Source organism: Mesoplodon densirostris, chromosome 3, assembly GCF_025265405.1.
Source record: "Mesoplodon densirostris isolate mMesDen1 chromosome 3, mMesDen1 primary haplotype, whole genome shotgun sequence".
Lineage (NCBI taxonomy): Eukaryota > Metazoa > Chordata > Mammalia > Artiodactyla > Ziphiidae > Mesoplodon > Mesoplodon densirostris.
In genome coordinates this window covers 164,416,217-164,441,125 of record NC_082663.1, presented here as the reverse complement: position 1 = coordinate 164,441,125, position 24,909 = coordinate 164,416,217, and the positions used below count along the sequence as shown (strand labels likewise).

Below are 24,909 nucleotides of genomic sequence, written 5' to 3'. Positions count from 1 at the left end.
CTCCTACTAACTGTCCCAACCAGATCACCCTGCAGTGAAGCTCCCAGACCACAAGCTCTACTCATATGCCCAGAGTTGGCAAACAGCCTTCAAGTCACCCGCACTGAAATGTGACCTACCACCACCAGTTACAGAGAACTAAGGAAGAACTCTAACAAGAAAGAGAGAGTGCAAAACAGGCAAACAGAAGACGAGTAACTTGGAGGAAAACAGTGACTCCATGAGGCAAAGCAAACTTAAAAATAGGCAGAGAGAATTTTGAAAAATCGGAGAAGAGGCAATCATGAATTAGGGAAAAGATAGTTTAAAAACAATCATCTGAAGAACTAAAAGGAATATCTGATTTTTTTTCCCCCAAAATTGCTTTTTTCATTTTGGGAAATGAAAAGTTGTACAAGAAATGGGAATTGGTCATAGTTTACAAAACATTTTAAACACCAACTACTGATCAAACCAAAATTACAGTGTGGCTGTATGGGAAGAAGGAGAAATGGGAAGGATGCCAGGGCCTAATGGGGCAGAGGGGGAAACAACAGTGAAATCCTTGTCTTACATGGTGGAGGGTTTACAGACAATACCAGAAAGAGGAAGACATTTGCTGAAAAAAGAAGTAAGTTTGTTACTGGCAACATGGTCATAAATACCAAAATAACAACTACGTTAGCTAAAAGAAGTAAAGAAGTTCCCCTGGCGAGGAGAAGGTGAGGCACTGCTGTTTTGTTGTTTTGTTTTTTTAATGAACCTTGGAGAATGTTTTTAAACTACATACATTTGTAACTTTGATAAAAATAAAGAAATTTACATCACTGCCATTAAGGAGTCAGCATCACTTGTATAACGTAGAGCCCTCAGACGGTTAAAAATATCATCTTATACAGTTAGATAGCATGTATCAAAGTTGTATTTGATAAACTAGGGAGAAAACTGAACAATGAAAGAGCTGATTTAAAAGTATTTAGAGTTCTTGATTTTTCTGTGGGAGAAGAGATGCTTATAGAAAATTGTCCTTACAGTAAGACAAAATTCTACAGATCAGTAGAACCTTTGGAGAACGAGCAAAAAAACAAAACAAAACAAAATCACATTTGGTCATTTTTCTACAAGTCAACCTCCATCTTTATATAGCTATGATATTTCTGGTTTCTAATCAATCATAGATGGTTAATCAAATAAAGATACATTTCCTGAGAGGGTAAGAGCACCTTCCTCCTCTCCCCCAGTATGGGCTTATCAGAAATACTCTATTTAAAAACCATGAGGATTAATCTCCAAAATATATAAACAGCTCATGCAGCTCAGTATTAAAAAAACAAACAACCCAATCAAAAAATGGGCAGAAGACCTAAATAGACATTTCTCCAAAGAGGACATACAGATGGACAACAGGCACATGAAAAGCTGCTCGACACCGCTAATTATTAGAGAAATGCAAATCAAAACTACCATGAGGTATCACCTCACACCAGTTAGAATGGGCATCATCAGAAAGTCTACAAACAACAAATTCTGGAGAGGATGTGGAGAAAAGGGAACCCTCTGGCACTGTTGGTGGGAATGTAAATTGATACAGCTACTATGGAGAACAGTATGGAGGTTCCTTAAAAAACTAAAAATAGAATTACCATATGACGCAGCAATCCCACTACTGGGCACATACCCAGAGAAAATCATAATTCAAAGAGACACATGCACCCCAGTGTTCATTGCAGCCCTATTCACAATAGCCAGGTCATGGAAGCAACCTAAATGCCCATCGACAGACGAATGGATAAAGAAGGTGTGGTACATAGATACAATGGAACATTACTCAGCCACAAAAAGGAATGAAACTGGGTTATTTATAGACATGTGGATGAATCTAGAGACTGTCATACAGAGTGAAGTAAATCAGAAAGAGAAAAACAAATATCGCATATTAACGCATATACGTGGAACCTAGAAAAATGGTACAGATAAACCGGTTTGCAGGGCAGAAATTAAGACACAGATGTAGAGAACTAACTTATGGACACCAAGGGGGGAAAGTGACGGGGGGGGCGGGGGTGGTGGTGGGATGAATTGGGAGATCGGGATTGACATGTATACACTGATGTGTATAAAATGGATGACTAATCAGAACCTGCTGTATAAAAAAATAAAATAAAATTCAGAAATTCAAAAATAAAATAGTAGGCTCAAAAAATAAATAAATAAAATAAAAACCATGCATACTCGTTTTGCTTTATTTCCAAGTTTTGGATCTTTTTCCTAAACACTAGCCATAAATATAACTTTAGAAATAAACACAATAAAAATGAAACAATTTTATTAAGTTCTAACTAGATGCTGTTGCGTACTGTCTGCTCTAACCTGAGGACTTTCCTCTTTATTAACAAAGGAGTCATGCATGAACTAAAGGGGTATTAAAAACACATTAGCGCCAAAGAGAGATTTTTCTACTTGGTGTTATTGAAAGGGTTAAAGAAAACAATGAAAGAAGGGGATACCTTTCACATAATTTGATTCAAAGTTAGGAAATGCTGTGTCTGTGTATTATTACTTAAAATCGTCTCATATACGGCATGCTCCATTACAATTCTGGAAATACTGTAGGAAAGCAGTAGTTTTGAGCCTCATCCTACAAAGTCCTTGGGCTGGCTTCAGGCCTAGGGTGAGCTAGGAAGACAGGGGTTGCCCCACCCACTTCGAGTTCTCCTTTTACTATGTTATTGTAGTAAGTTTATGGATAAGATTTCATTTAAAGAAAGGACTCCAAGTTCCTTCCAGATCTCACAGCCTATGATTATTAAAAGAAAAAAGTCACTACGATTTGCAGTGTGTTTAGGTTGGATGGATTAATTTCTTTGCTAGGGCCATAACAGGAAGACTGACTTTGTCATTTCAATTATAAGCCACTGTTTAGTCGAGCCCAGAAGACACTTTCCTGGAGGTTCCCTCCACTTGCCTGACAGTGGATCAATTAACGGCGGGAGATTTGTGGCTGCATTTTTACTGCTTTGCACAGGTTTATCATCTTGAAAGTTTTCCATTTGCATATATGCTATACATTCTTTGGACGGCATTTCAATATCATCCAGAGTTTAGATTATGCATTGCCTTGTGCTGCACTCTCTGCTACGTGATGGGAATCTGCAAGCCTGGCCGGAACGCTGCTGCAGACCTAGGGGAACGTGAGTTGCAGCCACCACTTATTGAAGGCTTACTACGTGCCAACCCTTAGTATCGAGGGCTTTCCCTGCAGTACTTTATTTATTCCTCAAACCAGTACTTTGAGGTTTCTACTGTTTGCCACATTTTATAAATAAAGAGGCTGAAACTCAAGAGAGGAAAGGTAATTTGCTCAAGGTCACCCAGCTCAAATAAGCAGAATTGAGATTCAAGCTCAAATCTGTCTGATCCCAGAACACTCTGCTACACAGCCTCCCTTATTGGGAGCTTTCAGAGTGAAATGAATTGAATTTGTCAGTTTTTGACTTTTAAATACCTAACTTCCCAAGCAGTCTAATTGCTACTCTTTGGACTAAGAAGAAATGACTATTTAAAAGAAGCAGCGGGCAGGAGGGCAAGAGAAAAGGGTTTTATTATCTGTATTGGTAAAGGAAGAGATGTAATCCTGAAAAAAAAATAACATGAAATGGAAACTATCATATAAATTTGCAGTGGGCTTAGGTTGATGAAATTGCAAAGGAATGAAGAGAAGATAAAGGAGTAATGAAAAAAGCACTGAAGATTTTCTAAAAGGGAAAGAAAAGATCAGAAGTCACTGAAAGCAGTTGGAAGTTGGCTCAATGGAAGGCAGGGTACCTATCTATCTTGACATATGGAAAGAGGCTAATGAAGCTCCACAGTAACAACCAGAGATCTGTGATCATGTTCCAGTCAGCCTGGGTGGGGTTTGGGTGAGGAGCAGGCTCTGGAGCCAGACTTCTGGGTTTGAATTCTTTTCCCTGACTTTCTGGCTGGGTGACCCTGGACGAATTACTTAACCTCTCTGGCTTCAGTTTCCTCATCTGAACAATGGCGATCATAACAGCGTCAGTCTTGTTGTGAGAGGAAGTAAAATGTTTAGCGAGGTGCCAGGCATTTAGTAAGAACTCACAGAAAGTTAGCTATTGTTGTTACTACCATAAGCATCACGTTCGTATAATGCAAGAAATACGAGACTGTTAAGTCAGGAAAAAGGCTTGAAGAAACAAACGGGAAGGAAGTCAGGAGAGAAGTTCACCTGCAGCCAAGAAGTAAAGGGCAGTTTTCTCTTGCCCACCACTGAGCATCAGGAGGAAATGCCAGTTGTGGGGAAAGGCTGGATGGTGGGGGGAGCTCAAACCTAGCAAGAGATTGAGGTCTGGATGGATTTAATGGAGTATGAGAAATTGTTTCTGTAAACTATATGCTCTGATGGAAGCTCTGGTGGCAAAGGTTCTTCTGGTGAGCTCCACAGGGCTGGGGAATCGGAGATTAGCCAACATACAGAAGAAGTGAGTCTGGGGCAGAGAGAGAAAGCAAGCTCTGGGCTATTTGTCTTTGGGTGCCAGTAGTCACAGAAAGCACACTGGGTGGGGAGGGGTTTGTTAAATAAGCACATCTTCTTTTGTTATCTCATTCTCCCTCCCCCAACTATGAATCTATTTTCCATTCATTTGTTACATTAAGAGACAAACCACAGTTAAGTTGAATGCAGCAAAGATTAATAAGGTACTTATGAATGAGTGAGTGCTCATCTGCTTTTTCAGCTACCATTTATTTATCACTGTCTTGATGTCAGGGTCTGGTTAGGTCCTGGAGTCACAGGATGCTCCCAAATACAAGCCTTCATTTCTAGAGCTTTACTGTGTTGTGTCATGGTTCTCAGCCATCAGAATAACCCACATAAAATTCAGAAATCACAGATGTCCAGGATCTATCTCAGACCTACAGATTATCCTGCAGTGGAATTAGGCGAGTGTATTTTTCACCACGGCAGGTATCACTTTTATGTTCACGTCAACCTTGAAAGACTGGTGAGAGAACCTTCCACAGTTTATAGATAAGGAAGTTGAAGCTCAGAAAGGTTAGGATGATAAGTGAGGTCACACAGCTGGCAAGGGCAGAGCTGGAACTCAGACACAGAGCTACTGCATTTATAATCCCAAGGGCCTTCCTCTTGGCCATGACCACTCTCCCAGGTGTGCATTAATGAAAATCTGTGCCTTAAGTCTGCGCCGGTAAAAGGATCTGAGGGTGTAGGTAAACATGCATGAAACTCTTGCCTACCCCCCAAAATGCTCAAAAAGCATCAGTAAGTCCTACCCAAGGTTCAGGGACTTGTATTTAAAGTGGACAGAATCCTATAAATGTTACAACCTGGCTCACTGTGGATGTCCTCCAAGGTGGATAATGCAGTGTCTACTGCACAAAGGTCTCCCATGTTACAGTTTCCATCACATAACCCCAGTCCCAGGCTTCAGAAACACTGCCTTCTTTTATTTGTCTCTGCAGCCTAGGGATGACAGTGGCCGCCTGCTGTTGCTAATCCCTAAGTTACCTTCTTTGGTGTCTCAGCTTTTTCATCACCTGTATAGCCAATTTCCTGCATCAAATCCCCTCCTTACTCCAGGTTAGATCCTGTTACACAGATGAAGAAACCAAGGTTCAGAGAAGTTAGGTAACTCAGCCAATATAATACAATAATTCTTGACAGAGTTACTATTCTGAACCATAAGTTTCTGATTCCAGAGCTTAAGCTCTTAATCACTGACTTATATTTAAGGTGGTTAGTGAAGTTCCTGGTGCCCAAAGCCAGGTGGTGATGGCGATGGAGATACGAGGACGACAGTGATTATGATGATGATGGTGCTGATGTTGATGCTGACGGTAGTAGTGGCGGTGATCTTGGTGATCACCATGTTTGACAACTGTTGTATGTCCTTTGGGATAGGTGTGCAGATACAGTGTCCCGGTTGTCACACAGATGTTTTGTGTTCCAGGCCTTCACCTACCACCACATCCAAGAAATCATGGTCCAGCTTCTTCGCACGGTGAACCGGACAGTCATCACAATGGGGCGGGATCACGTTCTGATTGTGAGTAGATCTTTCCTCTTGTCGAGCATTTCAAACTGGGTCAAGGAATGAATTTTCTGGAATACCAGGTCTCCTCAAACACTCAGCACCAGTCGTTGCTTTGTTTTGGACTACATGGGTCAGATTTTTCCTACGTGGGCTGGGAGAACATGAGAGTTAACTCAAGTTGCTGAAATAAAATTAGACTTAGAACTTGTCTACCAGGATGAGTGTACCAGATGAGTTGAGCCTCTCTGAGCCTCAGCTTCCTCATCTATGAATGGTGGAAGGTTCTCTCACCAGAGAGAAGCCTTTTGTAAGTAAGGCACGTCTAACCATGTCACTCCTTTGCCTAAACTCACTGGTGGTTTTCCATCTCTGCTTGGCTGGTCTCTCCCTCAGGTCTGAGGGCTTGTGCCCTCCTGTTAATCAGATCTTGGCTTAGGTGCCATCTAATCAGAGAGGCTTCCCTGCCCTGACCACCCTGTCTATGATACCCCACACCCCTCCATCCTCCTTCAATTTCTACACCCTGCTCCTTCATGTTTCTTAGTACTTATCACCATATGAGTGAGATATATATCTGTATCTATCTATATAGCTATATAATTTATATAGCTATATAGATAGATACAGCTATAGGTATCTATAGATTATATAGATAGATAGATATAGATATATTTTCCTTTATTTATTTGTTTATTGGCTGGCTCTCCTTGTAAGAATATGAGCTCCAGAATTAAAGGATTTTTGTCTGTTCTGTTCATTTGTATCTCCGGACCCTACAGCAGTGCCTGGCATGTAGTACTTGATAAATACTTGTTGAACGAATGAGTGAAAGAATGAGTGACTGAAGGGGTGAAGGAAAGAATGAAATGTACCAGGCAGGGACTCTAAAGTTTAATGAAGACAAGTAGTACTCAGCTTTGATTGACTGACACCATGTGGGATTAGCCATACAGCTGCTAGAGCTCCCAACTTCTTGAGAGAAGCTAAAAATCCCCATACTTTATGTGAAATTTCCTGATGTTGAAGTGTTGGCAGCTAACTAAAAAATATTTATAAACATGTTATGATCCTCAAACAGCTGGATTCAGCTCTCAGAAAGCCAGTTTGGGATGTCTGCTTTAAACTGGTACAGTATGAGCCTGTTTGGGGAAGTTGATGTCAATAACTATAGTCCTGCTTCATGGTTACAGAACTGAATATGCTGAGTGTTTATTCTAACAGTAGCTTGGCAAGGATTTGATCTCTAGAAGCAGCCAAGTGTAACAGTCTTCTTTATACCCATTTGGTTCTGTCTACTCATGTCAGTGCATGGTTCCTTACTGTATATTATGTACATTTAAAGGAGTGGTGACATCCTTAGAGGGCACCAGCAGTGCTGGGTACTCCTGCCTTACTGGTGCAGAGAGCCATGTACATCATTCTCTGTTGTTTGTCTTACTGTCCTTCCACCTTAAAAGCATCACCATTTCTTATTCAGTTATAATCTTCCATATCTGCAGTTCCCATCATGCACCTTAGATAAACACTTTATGACCTCCCTAATCTTTATTCCTTCTCTTTGAAGCCAGACCTAAAGATGGTCATCCATCCATTGGGCTCATTCCATCTATAGCAGGCTCTTAACTCTCTGTCTCTCCTTCAGAGCAGTGATTCTTTAAAACAGTGCCTGGATCATAGAAAGCGCCAAATAACTGGTGTCTATTATTATTATTTTCCTTTCTCTCTGCTACAGTGTGTCTCTCTGTCCCTTTGTGTTATCGACATAGTCAGGTGAGCATAGTTTGGCCCTCTTTCACGCTGAGACTTTTATCTGATGCTCTGTCCTGGTTGCTTGCCCTTCCAGTGCACACTGCTCACTGTTCATCTTTGCCAGGAAACTCCCCTACTCTTGAATATTCAGCGGCTCCCCACTGTCTACCAAATTAAGGCATAAATGCACTAGTCTGGCCATTCGTAGCTTCTGTGATCTGGCTATAGCCAAAATTTATAGCCTTTTCATCTACTTTTCTCCAAATATCCAGCCAAAATGGATGTCTGCATATTGCCTAAACATGCCTGGCACTTTTTCACTTTCATGCTGCTTTCTTTGTCTGGAATTCCTTTATGTGCCATCTTAATCTGTTGAAATCCTATCTAGTCTTCAAGGTCCAGCAGAACTATACTCCCTTATAAAGCTGTCCGAATCTCACCAACCTGGTTGAGATCTCCCCATCTCTTCTAAATCACACGGCTGTCTCATCTTTTTTTTTTTTAACAGTTTCATTGAGATATAATTTAAATACTTTAAAATTTAACCATTATAAGCATTCAGTTCGATGAGTTTTTATAATGTATACAGTGTGCAACCATAGCCAGGATTCAGTTTAGAGCACTTTTATCACCTCCAGAAGTTCTGTCTGCAGTTCCTCTCCGTCTCACTCCTACCCCTCCAGCCCCACCCCAGCTAGGTCAGCAGCCGCTAATCTACTTTCTGTCTCTATAGATTTGCCTTTTCTGGAGGTTTCATGTAAGGGAAATCAGATAATTTGAGGCCCTTTGTAGCTGGCTTTTTTCTGTAGCATAATGTTTTTGAGGTTCATCCGTATTTTAGGATGTTTCAGTGCTTAATTCCTTTTAATTGCTGAATGGTATTACACTGTATGACTATATAATATTTTGTTTATTCATTTTCAGTTGATAGGTACTTGAATTGTTTCCGATTTTTGGCCATTATGAATAATGCTGCTGTGAACATTCACATGCACATTTTTTGTGAACATATTCTAATTTCTCTTGGGTAGAAACATAGGAGTGGAATTGCTTGGGCCTGTGGGAAGTGTATGTCTAACTTTAGAGGAAGCTGCCAAACTGTTTTCCACAGTGTTTGTACCATTTTACTTTCCCACCAACAGTGTATGAGTGTTCTGTGTTTATCTACATCCTCACCAACGCTTGGTATTGTCAGTCTTTTGGATTATAACCATTCTAGTGGATTCCTAACAATTCGAGTGGCATCTCAGTGTGGTTTTAATTTGCATTCCCCTGATGACTAATGATGTTGAGCCTCTTTCCATGTGCTCTGCCTCTTTTTTAAGTCATTTTTATCTGTGAACTTGACGTATATAGCTCCTCTCTTGTACCATAAGGCTTAGACCTATCTGTAAAATGGGGGTAATGACAGACCTTCCTCACAGAGTTGCTGTGAGAATTAATAATACATGAGAAGCATTTACACATGTGTTTCTTCTACATAATATTCATGTGTTTATTCATTCAGTATTTTCTGAGAACCTTTTATATACTCAGTGCAAAGGCTCAGAAATGAGTTAGACGTGGGTCTGTGCCCACAAGAAAACCATCACCTCCAATGGGATGCCTCTGAAGTATCTCAAACTCACTGTATCCCAAACCCAACGCATCACCAGCCCCCTGGAGCCTATTCCACACTCCCTGTGTTCACGATCTCAGCTTATGGTACTGGCATCCTAGAACTAAGGAGCTGCCCTTGACCCCTTCCTCTCACTCGCCCACTGCCGCTTCCAACCACCTACTAAGTCCTGCTGGTTTTTGTTTGTTTGTTTGTTTGTTTGTTTGTTTGTTTTTTCGGTACACGGGCCTCTCACTGCTGTGGCCTCTCCCGTTGTGGGGCACAGGCTCCAGACGCGCAGGCTTAGCAGCCATGGCTCACGGGCCCAGCCTCTCTGCGGCATGTGGGATCTTCCCGGACCGGGGCACGAACCCGCGTCCCCTGCATCGGCAGGCGGACTCTCAACCACTGCGCCACCAGGGAAGCCCCAGTCCTGCTGTTTTCAGCACATCTGACCTCAATGCCTCCCCACCTGGCTCCCCACTCTGCTCTCAGAGTCCCTGTACACGATCAGTCATCAGGCTTGCCATACTTAGTCCCTTGAAAGGTGATTTTCTGATTTTTGTGCTCATGCCCCCTACATTCTGTGGACCCCCTTGAGGGCAGGGATCACATTTACTGGTTCTTTTATCCTTATCACCCAGAGGGTGCCTGGCTTACTGTGGATACTCAATAAATGCTTGTTGAGCGAATGAATGAGTGAAATACTCCCTGAAAATGTGGTGCTGTACCATACCTTCATAGTTTTGTACATGCTTTTCCCTCAGTTTAGATTGTTTTTCCTTCTTCAAGGAACACTTTTACTAAATACCAGGAACCCACATCTCAGGGAGTGTGGGAGAAGTGTAAGGAATTGCCTGCTTAGACTTTCCCTGCCCCCTGGGCTGATTCCAGGAGCCTTGCAGAAGTTCTAAGCTGCAAGCTGTGTCCTTAGTCTCCATGACTCTTGGATTTGCTGCTGTAATTAAAATGATAAGAGTGCTGAGTGGGGAGTACTAGAGGTATGTAGCAAGCACACCTCACTAGGAGCAGGGATGTGCCTGAACTAGAAGGAAGAAATAAACAGGTCTTTCCTAAGATTTGGCTTCATTTTCATAAAATGGGCCTTTCCAGCAATTCTTAGAATAGAACTAGCTCATCCAAATTAAAGAAAATGATGTTGGAAAGTAATTACTCAGAGGTCAGGGGTCCCTGTCTTAGTGCTGAAAGCCCCAATTTCATTTCAAACTGAAATCTGGCAAGGAGGAGAGATCCCCATTCCAACCACCACCTTTAACTTTCCAGATATGATTTTTATTGGTTAGTTTCATTACTGTGGAATATTAAACAATCAATATTTATGGCAAACACCAGACGTGTCTAGTTCTTCTGAAATCCCAAGAAGGCCCGATTGGGTGTAGGGCTGGTTGTTCTCGTGTCATTATGTGGGATTAAATAGTGACTTTTTTTCTTATTTGTAGGAGTAGAAATGTTGTGATAAAAGGTATTAAAATTACAGGTACCATAGGGCTAGGATGGATTGATTCTTGTGCACAGCACATTGTAATTATCATTTGCTGGAAATAGCCATTCCTGATTTTTTCTGTAGATCGTCTGCCTGAACAAGGAAGTGTTGGTGGTGACAAATGAGCAGAAGGAAAGTTTACAAAAACAAAAAGCAAAAAACTTTTTACATGACTGCTGCCCTGTCTTCCTTTCTTTGCCAGAGTCTAATGTATCAGATAGATGTTTGTTTACTTAAATGACCAAGGATTTTTGACTCTGATGATGAGAAAGGCAGCATGGTTTGGTAAAGGACATTTTGGATAAGGGAGAGCTGGCGAAAGTTTCCACACTCTAGACCTTGGTTTCTTCTGTGTAATGAACTGTATCATTTTTGAGATCTTTGTCATGTATGTAAATTTTCTAATTTGTCCCATGCCCATTCTCTTTCCCTGCCTCCCAAGGTCCTGAGTCAGGGAGAGAAAATAGATTTCACTTTATGTGCCAGCTCTGGCGGGTTCTCAGTGGCTGCCTGTTGCACTGTGTTGAGAAAGATTCCGGGGCTACATCTTGGCTCGGTAGAAAGAAGTGCTGAATTGATTAGTGATGTCTGTCATAAGCATAAGATTGGAAAACAGTGACATATGCAAGATTCTTGCAAATATTATGTATTGACTGAAGTTATTGGTGTTTTTTTGGCCCAATACAAACACTCTTGTAAAACCAGTATTCCCTTTCACATATTCTTGGTTCCTTTAAGAAGGTAGTGGTGTCCGAGCAGACATGTAATGGAAAAAGCCAGTAATCTGAGAGCTTGCATTTTTACCGGGGAATGGTTTCTATGTGCTACAGTCATATTTTATCAAGTGTAAGATGCACCATGATTTTATGTTCAGATTACAAAGAGAATATGCTACCAATTATACTGCAACACAGTGGTTTATTATTGCACTGGTTGTACTCTTCAGAGATTGTTAAAAAATAAAAAAGTAAGTTTGACTGAAAATCCCTGTTGTATGATGGAGCTCATCTTTGAGTCCTCACAGGTAAGTGTCATCCTCTCCCATTGTTCAGGATAATAGACTGACTGAGCTTCAAAGGATGGAAGCATCCTGGCCGAAGTCACACGGCTAGTAGCAAGACGGGCTGTGAACCCAGGGACGTCTGATATCAGACCATGTGTACTTTGTGCTGTCCCATAGGTCTCAGAGTGTGGGGGGGAAACGTCCAAGCTTGTTTTCACAGGTGAGGGGGGTTGTCAGGGAACCCCTCCCTGGCCGATGAATCCTGCTGCTGTCTGCTCTAGAGAAGGCCATCCCCTGCCTCTGGCCTCCCTGGCGCTGGGGATGGACAGTCCCACAGACAGAATCAGGGAACCTAAGCACTGCCAGAAGTTCTTGGAAGGGAAACAAACTGGTAATTTTGCTGAAATTGGGATCTAGCTTTTATTTCAGGTAGTTAAAATAAGCCTCTGGGTGATACATTTTGGGCCTAATTACCCCAGTTTTCGCAGAGGAGTCTACTGAGTGATTAAATAAAAGTAAATGCAGTTGGCACAAGGCCAGCTCCAGAATTTCAGAGCCATTTATTCAAAAAGGAAAAAAATACGTGGGAATCACCCCACCCTCCATTGCTTCACCTCATAATAGCACTGAAGACTCCAGAAAATGCCTGAGTCATCAGAGAGCCAGGGTTTCAAAGCTCTGACTTCACTTCCCAAATGACAGATAGCCCACCTGCCTGACCACTCTCTGCCACTGTGAGCCCAAAGACTCAGGAGGCCTCTGCAGGGGCCACAGTGAGACAGTGCCAACTCCACCCACATCCAACCCCATCCCACGGAGAGCACGTGTGAGGACAGTCTAGGACACGAGAAGGTGGGGTTCCCAGCCAGAAGTGGTCGGTTGACCCCTGACCTTCACTACGTGTCTCAACACCTTGTTCAGAAAACAGTGTTCATACTAAAGCTCTCACTTATTGAGCAGATATCCTGCTTTCAGGCAGAAGGCTAAGTACGATATGTGTTTGACATCACTTAACCTGCATCAGGTACTCACATTTTACATATGAGATAACAAGCACAGGAAGGTTATGTAACTTGCGTATAATCACACAGCTTGTTCGTGGAAGAGCTGGAATTTGAACCCAAGCAGTGCCATTGCTAGAGTCCCTGTTTTTAAATAGTATATTATGCACTCCTGCACTATTAATACCTTAAATTACTATTTAGGCATCAAGTATTTTAAAGATAATAATGAGCACCTTAAACCCAGCTATGGCCCTGCCTAGACTGTGGAATCTAATGGGATGACCTGTATAGTAACTTTCAGAAACCTATAAGATGGCGTAGAATTTTGGTGGTTTTATGATGACAGTGATATCTTTAGGATCAGGCTCCTCAATTCTGGTAATTGAACCAAAACAACCCATAAAATCTGAAGAACTTTCTGTCTCCTTGAATGCTGGTGCTTATGAAATAGCAGGTTTTACAGAAGACGACACAGCTAGAATGGAGACATGGAGATTCTAAAGCGTTCTGGAAGGAGAAGTAGTCTCCTCCTTCCACATCCAGCTCATCTCCGGGTTCTGTTTGTTCTAGGTCTAAAGGCCTCTATCCAGGCGCTTCTCATTACCATCGATGCCACTAGCCTGTGTCTGGCCACGACCATCTCTCACTGGTACCCTGCTACGTCTTCTGATAAGACACACTGCCTCCGCTCTCGTCCCTTTCTAATTCTTCACACTGTGGCCAACACGGTCTTTTAAAGTAGCACTTTCTTGGAGATAAAGCATCAGTGGCCCCACAGTGGCCAAGGATGAAGGCCCAGGTGCTCACCATGGCTTTCAGGGCACCCAATCTAGGCCTGTATCTTCTCCCAGTGCCCCTTACCTCACACACTTGTGCCAACTCAAGGGAACTGCTCTGTTGGTCCCAGAATGCTCTTTTTCCCCTCTGCATCCCCCTGCACACCATTCCCTCTGTCTAGAACATACCCCTCCTAACTTTCCTTCCAAGACCTTCCGCCTTGCAAACTCCTCTTCCTCCTTCATGTCTTGACCCACATTCCACTCCACCAAGTTGGGATCCCTCTGCTCTCTTCAACTTTGTGTACTCATCATACTGTCATGAGAACATCCTTCCTAGTAACTGCAGAACAATGCCTGTCTTCATCACTCCTGCATTTCTAAGGACACAGTGGTTCCCTGGCATGCAGGATGATCTCAATGAATACCTGCTGAAGGAAGGAAAGATTTCTGCTGTCTATTTTATTTACATACAACCCATCATTCTTGTCCTTAACATGTTAAATGTTACTTGCATTACCCTTATACAAGTGTTACTGTTATTACCCTTGTGATATGATTAAGCTAGGAGAATAAGGGAGGAAAAGAATTGTTATTGAATACCCAGACCAAATGGAAAGGAATGGGGGGAGAATGTATTCATACTCTTCAGAAGATGTATATGTCAATAATAATGTCAGTTAACATTTCCAGAGTGTTCGTTGTGTGGCGGAGATGGTACTTTGGGGATATGATCACGTTTAATCTGTGAGGTTGACAAATATTATGATCCCCTCTCGAAGAGGAAACAGTAGTCAGAAGGCTTAAGCTCCTTGTCCAGCATCACACAGCTGGGAAGGAGAAAGCTAGAGTCCATACCCAAATCTACAGAGTTTGAAGCTGACATCTTTTTTTTTTTTTAACAAATTTAATCAGTTATACATATACATATGTTCCCATATCCCCTCCCTTTTGCATCTCCCTCCCGCCCTCCCTATCCCACCCCTCCAGGCGGTCACAAAGCACCGAGCTGATCTCCCTGTGCTATGCGGCTGTGAAGCTGACATCTTAAGCATTTCACTATACATATCTGGGAAATTGTTTTCCTGAGATGAAATTAATGAGAGAAAATTCCTGAGAGAGAGAGAGAGAGAGAAGAGTAAATATGTGTGTATGTTTGTGTATTAGAGGGGGATCAGGTTAAGAGAGAAAATAAACATTATACAAGAGACCTGAAATTCCAGTTGGTAACCGAAAGATGGCGTAAGGAGCTTGGGGTAGCTTCGTTGCTGCTGGATATGGTCACGTGCATGGTGCTTATAGCCAGTGAGTGGGGAAGCTTTGCTTTAATAAGGGTTTCGGTAATTGTATATCAAGGAATTCTTGGCCTAAAATATATATGCAAAAAGTGGATTAGTATCTCAACTTCCAAGGAACCCATAGCATATATGGGCAGAAGTCAGGTGATCAAGGTAGATTTTGTAGAACTGGGTCTAGTTCTTGAATGACATGAGCAGTTTGACTAGGTAGAGAGGAAGGGTTAAGGGATTGTAAGAGGGAGCAGCATTTCTTGCCTTACATCCATCTCCTGGTCTGTGAAACCTCTCATTCCTGAAGACCATCTTTCTTCAGTGACCTCACTGTCCTTTGTCCATTTTTCAATTACAGCATTACCCCTGTCATCGTGGAATTTTCTCTTTACCTACCTAGGTTTCACAGTGGACTAAGATCCTTGAGGAAAGGGACTGTGTCCTCCTATCTTGGAGGTTCCTGTCCATCGGCCCAGGGCGTGGCATGTGGCAGGCGCTCATCCAAGCTGCAGGAGTGAGTGGAAAGAACAGAACTAACTGAAAGAAAGCACAAATTTAGCTTTAAAAGAAAAAGTTTAGCTTTAAAAGAATTCTGATTTAAAAAAATAAGATGAGAAAAGATTTATTTCATGCTAGGCTTTCCCTTAAGGATCTTTTTTTTTTTTTAATATAAAATTCCCAAATACCTTACTAGCCCTGTGTGGTAGCATTCTTTTAGACAAATCACAGTTTGAGAGCTGGAGCATACAAAAGCCAGCTTCATCTCCAGACCTTCCTTTTGTTCCATGATGAGTCACAGAGATGGGAATGATGAAGTTCCTAAATGTTTTAAAAGAGCCACTGCATTCTCCCTAGTCCACCTAATCGAGCAGACGTCTGCTACAAGGAAAGAGAGCGCTCCGAGATAATAAACATGCTGCTGCTGTGACAGTTTCACACGTGGCTCAGTAACGTGTGCCTTGTGGTTCTTCAGGGGAGGTGAGCTCAGACTCTAGAGAAGCTGGGGCCTCCACTGGCCACCCAGGGGCTGCTGTTGTTAGCACCCAGAGAGGGAGAGGCAGAGACGGAGTTTGGGTATCATACAGTTAGTACTAGGACATGCATGACCAGTGCGTCGTATCCTAATGAAACTGCCTCCAAATATCTCAGTGCCTTTTGGCTTCTGTTAGTGGAGCTGGACAGATCTGACTTTGAACAAGTAACTTGAAGTGTGTCTTAAAGGTTAGACTCCACTGTGTCTTCTGTCCTGTTTCCTGGTGCTAGAAGAGATGCCAGTCTTTTCTTGTCCTGGGTGAACTTCGGAAACTTTATTTATTTATTTTTAACATCTTTATTGGAGTATAATTGCTTTACAATGAATGGTGTGTTAGTTTCTGCTGTATAACAAAGTGAACCAGCTATACATATACATATATCCCCATATCTCCTCCCTCTTGGCGTCTGTCTCCCATTTAGGCATTGATGAGCACCCTCACTCCCAGCATTTCTTTCTAAGGGCTATGGGGGGTTGGGGCACAAGTTATGGAGTTTGAAAGGATTTTGCTGGCTGGGAACTGGTCCTCTTTTTCTCAACGGGTGAGGTGACCTTATTCCATAGCTAGGAAGTCTCTTTACTTCACAGTTCTGCTCCTCAGTTTCCATGTCTGTAAAATGGGGCTAGTAATAGTTATTACTTGTCAATTCCATGGTGAGGACTGGGTAAAAACCTACGTGTAAGGCTCGCAGCACGGAGTTTAACACATAGCAGACCCTCGGTAAATAAGAGCCATTATTTTCCCCCTTCAGTGCTACAGTCTTCTCCCTACTTTGACACAAGTGTTATGAGTCAGATTACAGGTTATTTTATGGTGTGACTTGGGATAGCACCTGGGTTTGTGCATTATTATTAAGCTGTTGCTACAGCTGGGCTGTAAATAAAGCTCCCCCCACCCCCCAGAGATGAAACCAACCACCAGATGTCTGCCACAAAGGCTTGAATCCCAGACAGGAAGGAGAAATCCCATCCAGAGGCTCCTTCCCTGGGAATGCGGAGGGAATGGAGCTGCCCACAGAGAAAAAACCCTGTTGGAACAACGGCGAATGAAACAGGCTTCCCTGCAGGTCTCCGTCCCTGTCATCCATGCCGGGGCACTGGCCTTCTCAGTGACTCAAGGGAATCAATTCTGTCAAATGATCCTTCAAAATCAGAACCCACTTTTCTAGATTCATGCTACATTCTTAAGTGATGCATTTATGTCGCCATTAAATATTTATGATAATTTTTAATAACATGAAGATATTCTAGGACTTAAATATGGAGAAGGATTATAGAAATATAACAACAACAATAAGAAAGCCATCGTGGTGCCCTGAAGGTCAAAGAGGGGAAGAAATTTGGCCCCTCACCAGAGACTCTGGATCTCTTAGAGGTCAGACCCAGGGACCTTGTTCGGAAGTTAAAATAATGTTGGTATCGTCTGCTTAAAGGACACATGATTTGTACATTTCTGTAGTTTTACTCTTTCTAAAATGATTCGGCTTTCCTTTTATAATCCGGAAAAAAAAACCTCAAACACTATTTCTTTAAAAATAGGAATTAATGAGATAGTCAAACTTACTGAAGCATTTTCATGTATATAATTCCACTTTTCTTCTAACTAGCCTGTGAAGCCAGAAAGGCAGATGGTTTCCTTCTGAAGACAGAGGTGGGGGGTGGAGGTGAAGGTACTTGTTCAAAACTGTGCAGAAAATCGGGGGCTGAAGTCAGGTCTCCTGGTCTTGTTCTGGTCTGTCTTTCCACCCTGGATTGTTTTTCCTCTTAATGTGTCCATCTCCATATTTTCTCCCAATTCGTTCAACAAGCACGTGAAACATTTACGGCATCTCAGGAAATGTGATAAACACTTCGAGGGTCCCAGGGATACAGATGACAATTCCTATCCCCCAGGACTTTGCTTCCTGATGGAGATGAATGTGAGGGGTTGACAAAAGAAATGCCAGGATAATATAAGCAGCAGTCTGGTCAAAGCACCATGAGTACTTGGAGGACGATGGAGTGACTAATCCCATGGCAGGAGCCGGGAATGATCAGAAAAAGTTGCAGAGAAGAGTTGACATTTAAATTGCAACTTGATGTCTGGCATAGGAGTGAAGAGCCCAAGCTCTCATGTTTGGCAGACCTTGCAAGAACTCCAGCCTTCACCATCTCATACTTGTGGACTTGGACAAATTACTTATCTCCCTCCAAGCCTCGATTATTCTTCTGGGAAATAGGGGTCATCATTAGCTACCTTATGGTAATTTTCTGAGGAAAATATAAGATAATGGAAGCAAAACATTTGATAATAGCCCATTGTAACTTCAAGAAACCAGAGACTTTATTATCATGATTAGTAGTAATATGGCTACTATTCATTTATTCCCCCAAACAAAAATTATTTCCCATGGTAAATAGGGAATGGAACAGTGTCCCAGGTAGAGGGAACAGTGTGTGCTAAGCCACTGATACGTAATGTCCTCTGATGTTTTAGGAGGTGGCAAGGAGATGGTGCAGGGGAAAGTGGAGTGGTAGGAAGTTAGGCTGCACGTACTAGGTTGGAGTTGGATTGCAAGGAACCTTGTTCTATGGGAGGAATTTTATGCCCTGGATGGTGGTGGGCACAGTTAGAAAAGCTTGGAGTGGCATGGCCAGGTATACGTCTTAGAGTGATCCCCAGGTAGCTGCGAGGAAGCTAGATCCAAGGGAGCTGGAAAACTGTAAGGAAAGTAGACTTTGAAGGCCAGTGAAGTGGTCCACATGAAACAGACAAGGGCTCCTAACGTTGAAGTCTTTAATTAAACAAAGACTTCCTGGACTTAAGACTTTACAAGGGGAGGAAAGAAGTTCCTACTCTCATGACATGTTACACAGAGTTGGGAAACAGGGAGAAAACTAGAAACAGCTATAATTCAAGACAGATAGGGCCTCCCTGGTGGCGCAAGTGGTTGAGAGTCCGCCTGCCGATGCAGGGGATACGGGTTCGTGCCCCGGTCTGGGAGGATCCCATATGCCGCGGAGCGGCTGGGCCCGTGGGCCATGGCCGCTGGGCCTGCGCGTCCGGAGCCTGTGCTCCGCAACGGGGGAGGCCACAACAGTGAGAGGCCCGCATACCGAAAAAAAAAAAAAAAAAAAAAAAAAAAAAAAAAAAAAAAAACAAAGACAGATAATCATCATAAGACAATAACAAGGACAGCATTAAGAGGGTCAAAAGGAGGGGGGGCATGATATCCAGGTGGGTGAATCAGCAAAGGACATGTGCTTATTGTCAGAATCCCTCTCCCCCACCCCTCACTAGACTGTAGTAAGCTCTCTGAGGCAAGGGCTGCATCTGTAGTTTTCTTGCCTGGTACAGAGAAGGGAATCTGTAACTGTTTATTGGAATAAAAGTGGTTATGGGCTGAGGTTCATGTGAGAAGCTTCCTTGGAGCTGGTTGTTGTGTAGTAGTGGAGAAGAGTGAGGGATCAGTTCCAGGAATTACGATCAGGTCCGGGGTCTGAGTTTGCAAATGCTGATGCTCTTCATGGCTTTGATTTTGCTCTCTTTGATCCCTAATTACAGAAAGCATATTGTTTTTACCTTGAAACACACAAGCAAACGAAAAACAATGACAAAAACACATGACTTCTCTCGTGCATCACGCATATGGGAGCTCTGCACGTGGGATTAGGTTCAGTGGGGCTTGGTGTGCTCGGGGGAGGAGCTATGTGAACCACTCTTGATTTCAGCAGTTAAAATGACTCAGCCCGTTTGGCTCAGGAGGACGAAGGCTTTTCTATCAGCATAACCAGGGTATCACAACATGGCGTGTGCTACCTGGGGAACCAAGCCCAAGCACGGATGAGAGGTCACTGTGTTTGGCTGAAGATTTAAGAAATATATATTGAGGTTTTGCCAGGAGAAAAAATTATGGGTTTCATTAGAGTGAAATTTAATATACCATAGTTAGTTATGGATTCTGAGAATTCGTGAAAGCCATTCATGATAATAAAGCTTTTATTTGGGGCTTCCCTGATGGCGCAGTGGTTAGGAACCCACCCGCCAATGCAGGGGACACGGGTTCGAGCCCTGGTCTGGGAAGATCCCACATGCTGCGGAGCAAGTAAGTCGGTGTGCCACAACTACTGAGCCTGCACTCTAGAGCCCGCGAGCCACAACTACTGAGCCCGTGTGCCTAGAGCCCATGCTCTGCAACAAGAGAAGCCACCGCAATAAGAAGCCCGCTTGCTGCAGCTAGAGAAAGCCCGCGTGCAGCAGCAAAGACCCAACGCAGCCAAAAAATTTTTTAAAAGTAAATAAATAAAGCTTTTATTTGCTTTGAAGTAAATAATCCTGTGGTGTGATGCTTGTTGTCTTTTCATTTTAATTGTGGTTTAAGCCAAGACAAAATGCTCTGTCCACAATGCTTCTTTAGTTACACAGACCCTGTCTCCTTTAAATTGCATTTTATCTAAAATGGACTAGGTCACATGTAATAAATTCTGGCATTTTAATGGAAACATTACAGCAAAAATAGTTAACAATCTGCTTTAATTTCAAAGCTAATTTTCTCTTTCATATGGTAAGGCAGTATCTTGGTAAAATGTGCAAAATGCATTGGGATTTAATTAAGTTCCGAAACAAGGTTAAACAATTTGTTCTGAAACAAGGTTAAGCTGGGCTGTCAATATTCAAGATAAATGGTGGGGGAGGATGGTAGTGGCTTGATGTTCCTGAGTCCTGAATGCCATGTGGACCACGGTGGAATTAGAAGAACTGGCCACATTAGCTGCTGAAGGCCCCAATCTGTGGAAGGCTGGCTGCTCCTGGCAGCACAGTTAGAGCCTATACATAGATAAGGGGAAAAAAGGGGAATCACTTCTTCCTGTCTCTCCAGTGAATCCAATTCATTCTTTAATTTATTCCTGCAAAAAATATTTGAATCTCATTGTGCTAAGTGCTAGATATTCAAAGGTGAGCAAAAATAAGCAGAATTCTTACCTTAGGAAGATAATAGGCTAATGAGAGAGAAATACATTCGTCAAAGAATTACATAAATATAGGTACAAGGACAGCTGTGCCAGGGACTTTGATGGAGGGGTCCTGGTGCCAGGTGAGTGTGTAAGAGGGATATTTGGGATGATCTGGGACAGCGGTGGTTGTAGTCTTGGAAAACCTTACTTGGGAAACCCCAGCAGAGCTGGAAACCGGGCAGGGAGGGTGGTGTGGTGGGGACTGTTCCAGGCAGAAGGAAAAGTGTGTACAGACCCTTAAGGGAGTGTTCCCATGGTGGTTCTGAGGAACCCAAGGTGACTCGCTGTGACTGTAGAGCAGACAGTGAAAGGGCCTGTGATGGGAACTTCCTCAGGAGAGCCAGGTAGGACCTCCTGAGCCACAGGGACAGACCTAGTCTGACTTCCTAAGTTTATCAGGAAGCCAGATTGTGACAGCCAGAGTGTGACACGGGTCAGGTCTAAATTCAGCAATGACTGGTTCTGCTGCTACGTGGTGAAAGGGAAGGGCGTGCACATGGGGAGACCAGGTGGGATGCTCCTGTGCAGGCCGGCTGAGAAAAGAAGGGGGTTTGCAACGGGAGGCCGGTAGCGGAGAGGTGCCCTTATCTGGGAAGCCGGCTTAGCCTGGCGGTGAGAAAACCAGACTCTAGGTGGTTCTTCCTGGGCTAAGGATCCTGGAGGATGCAGGAAGAAATCATATATTTGGGAAACCTCAGGACTAGGGATGATAGACATGAGCAATAGGAATTCAGGCTGTAAACTGGGGGAAAGAAAATGGGGATGAAGTTGGGATGAAAGTACCCCAAAGGGGTTATGAGCCTTAAGCCAGTCAAACATGGTTTTCACCAAATGCAAAGTGTGTTGGGTGTGGATTTGTCTTTTAGTTCTTTTTATTGCAAGCTATGCTTGATGGGCATAATGATCACAAAGCATCTATGTTTCTTGGAACTTAAAAAGAGAAATACGCTTTTAGCATCCAGCAAGTTGCCTTGAGCTGCTTAAAATGAGAGCCTTTTCAAGTGAAGGCTATATTGAGGCCTCTGATCGGCTAAGAAAGAAACTGTACCTGGAGGTCAGAATGCATCTCAAGTCTAGTGCCAGTGGTTCCTGGAACTACCCTGGGTGCTGGTGTCTGGTAGACCTTTACACGTTGCACCCACCCACCACATTGCTCCCAGCACTGGCTTCCCACATGATTTCCACGAGCCCTTGGACGCATCATCTGTCTAGCCTCTCTTAGTTGCCTCATGCTTCAAATGGCAGGGGCCCAGCCCTTGCAGTGTCTTTTACCTCTAGGGTATTTGATTCCACCGGGCAAGAATCCTTCATTCCCCAGAGTGCTGCTCTGTGCTAGACACGCCTGCATATTCTTCTGGCTCGCTGAGGCCTTTGTTACTTAACGATCATTGTCATGGTTTCTAGTCTTAATAAGGCCAGGAAGAGTTCATTCCTTATTAACACCACTTTTTGCCCTGAGAAAACCTTAAGCCTGTTTCTGAAAACCCATTGCAGTCCCATAAAGGCATCTTCCCTCTTCTCCCCCAATTTACTTCAATAAACAAATGAATAAATACACATTTATTGAGCACCTGTTGTGTGCCCTCCATAATACTCAAGGTTCTCTCCCACTTAATTGTCATGCACCCTTGTCAGGCAAGGGTGATGTTCAGCATTATAAGAAAAGGAATCAGCAGCTCACAGAGGTTAACTTTCCCAAGGTCATCCTGCAAAAAAGAGGGTAGTAGAATAATATTAAACCCAAGACTTCTGATTCTGTGTCCAGGTTTTTCCCACCTAAATTGGTAAACAAACTGATTTTAGATGGCTCATGGACAGCACAGGGAAAAAATTAAATCACGTGATGGGAACGTTGTTTTCTTTTCAGTTCTCTCTCAAGCATCCTGATTAGTCAAGTAGAAAATGCATTTGGTGTTAAAGTGGCTTTAGCACGTGTGGAATATTTGCTAATCTCCCTTTTTAACAAAGAGAGCTGGTCTCAGGCTCAGCACCGTTAACACTCAACAGTCTCCAGCAAGAATTTTAAAAAATTATTTTGGTTTCATCTTTTATTTTTGGAACATCATACTGGTTTTTCTCATGGTGGTGATAGATATAAAGGAAGAGAATTATGGGAAAAATAATTAAAGAAATTATTCCTCTTTCTAGGAAGAGAATTATGGGAAAAATAATTAAAGAAAAATACTGAATAAGTTACATTTCAGGTATATGAGCATAATAATGATAAAAATCATGACTATGTATCCGTCTGAATGAAGCTGGGAATTGCATCATTGATTCACAGTGCCTCTCTGGCTCCCGGGGCATGTGGGCCTTGAGGAGATCATTGCCATGCTAAGTTCTGAAGCTGCTCTTTTTTTATTTGTTTCCCTGGGAAACATATAGAAGCGATTATAATGAAAACTCTCCCTGCCATTAGGACCATTGGACATCCTTCTTAGGTTTAAATTTTATAACCCAAACCAACCCAAGCTAGTAATGGAGTCTTAAAACCTAGAAAAAATATGTAAGTTTATTGCAAAAGATAATATCCCATTTAAAACAGTTTAGAAATTTACAAAACCTTACATTAGTACGTAGTCTTTAAGAAGGTGCTCTATAGATGAGCTGGTATTAAGTTCCAGGTATAGCGAGTACACATTTTTTTAACGACAGAGAAAGCAGCTACATAAACTCCTGCAACTTAAGCTGATGTATCAGTCTTTCACCTTTCAATTTTATAAAAGTAACTTTTGCTAAATTAATATCGCTCTGTAAAACCAGATAACTTCAAGTACAGCATTTCTGTAGGATATCACGGTAGATGTTACATAATACTTTACAAAGAAGCAATTTTCACATGAGTAGATGAATATAGAGTCTTGGTATATGTATACTTTTTGAAATTTAACACAGAGATGATCGTTTTTGTTTAGCAGGAATGTGTTTACTGAGTCCACTTCCCCCATAACAATTTTAAACATTCAATTTTCAGAAGAGACTTCCTTCCCAGTTTCAGGTTGGTGGCCCAAGCAATGTTGTGTTGTGCTTTGGTATAGAATCATTATAGCCTTGTTTGGTTTTATCTCTAGAAATGTCAACCTTTTCAGACCACGATTTCATCTAACTCAGTTGAGGGTTTATCCCAAGGCCGCCACCTCAACATAAGTGTATGACAGCATACACTTCTTAATTATCCAAATGTTGGATTATCCATTTTGTGTGAGTTATCCCAGATATCTCTTCATCATTACACGCTGACTTTGACAAATGATCCTGATCAGCTCTGGGTGGCTCTGCTCATTTGATGTCGGCATGTGCACAGACTTTATAAAACAGGTAGATTAGGTGTTCATATCTCCACTCGGGAATGGACAAACAGGCCCTGAAAACTTAAGCAATTTGCTAAAGGTTGTTGGAATAGACTGTTCTGTTGCCTGGGTGTCTTAATTCTTGGAATAGGATTATTTCCATTTTACTGTGCTGCCCAGGAACATAAATTAATTTGAAAATTAGCGTAAGCAAAGCACATTAAGATGGAAGCGCTCCTACAAGATAAAATTATATGAGATCCCCAATGATTTTGCTTTACTGGATTATCCTCTGTGCTGTTCTTTTCGGTTGTTGGGGCCAACTGAGAGTTGATCACGTGGATACATACAGAAAGATCTGTGGCTTTTAGCCAGTGGTACCATATCTTATTGAAACGTGGCTTAAGTATGACAAATGTATTTATCTTAATTCTAACTTCACGTTATGTATTCTGGTCTCATTTTGTGGACTTAAACATTACACTAGGAACAGAACAAGAACATCCTGAATGACATTCCAAGATTTAAGAGTGCCAGCCAAGATTCCTTGCCAAATTTCCCTCTTGCTCTCACTGAAATAGCTTTGTGCACTGCAGCGCAGGGACAGGGGAAGGTGAAA

At 42.5% G+C, this 24,909-nt stretch overlaps 1 protein-coding gene across 1 annotated transcript in view; it reads left to right on the top strand.

The window, feature by feature from the left end:
• DOCK2 (dedicator of cytokinesis 2) overlaps nucleotides 1-24,909 on the top strand; it is a 412,654-nt gene that overhangs the window by 163,141 nt on the left and 224,604 nt on the right. The window contains exon 27 of the mRNA XM_060094549.1: nucleotides 5,967-6,062. Coding sequence (XP_059950532.1) covers nucleotides 5,967-6,062 — 96 coding nt within the window. The remainder of the gene's footprint in view (nucleotides 1-5,966; nucleotides 6,063-24,909) is intronic.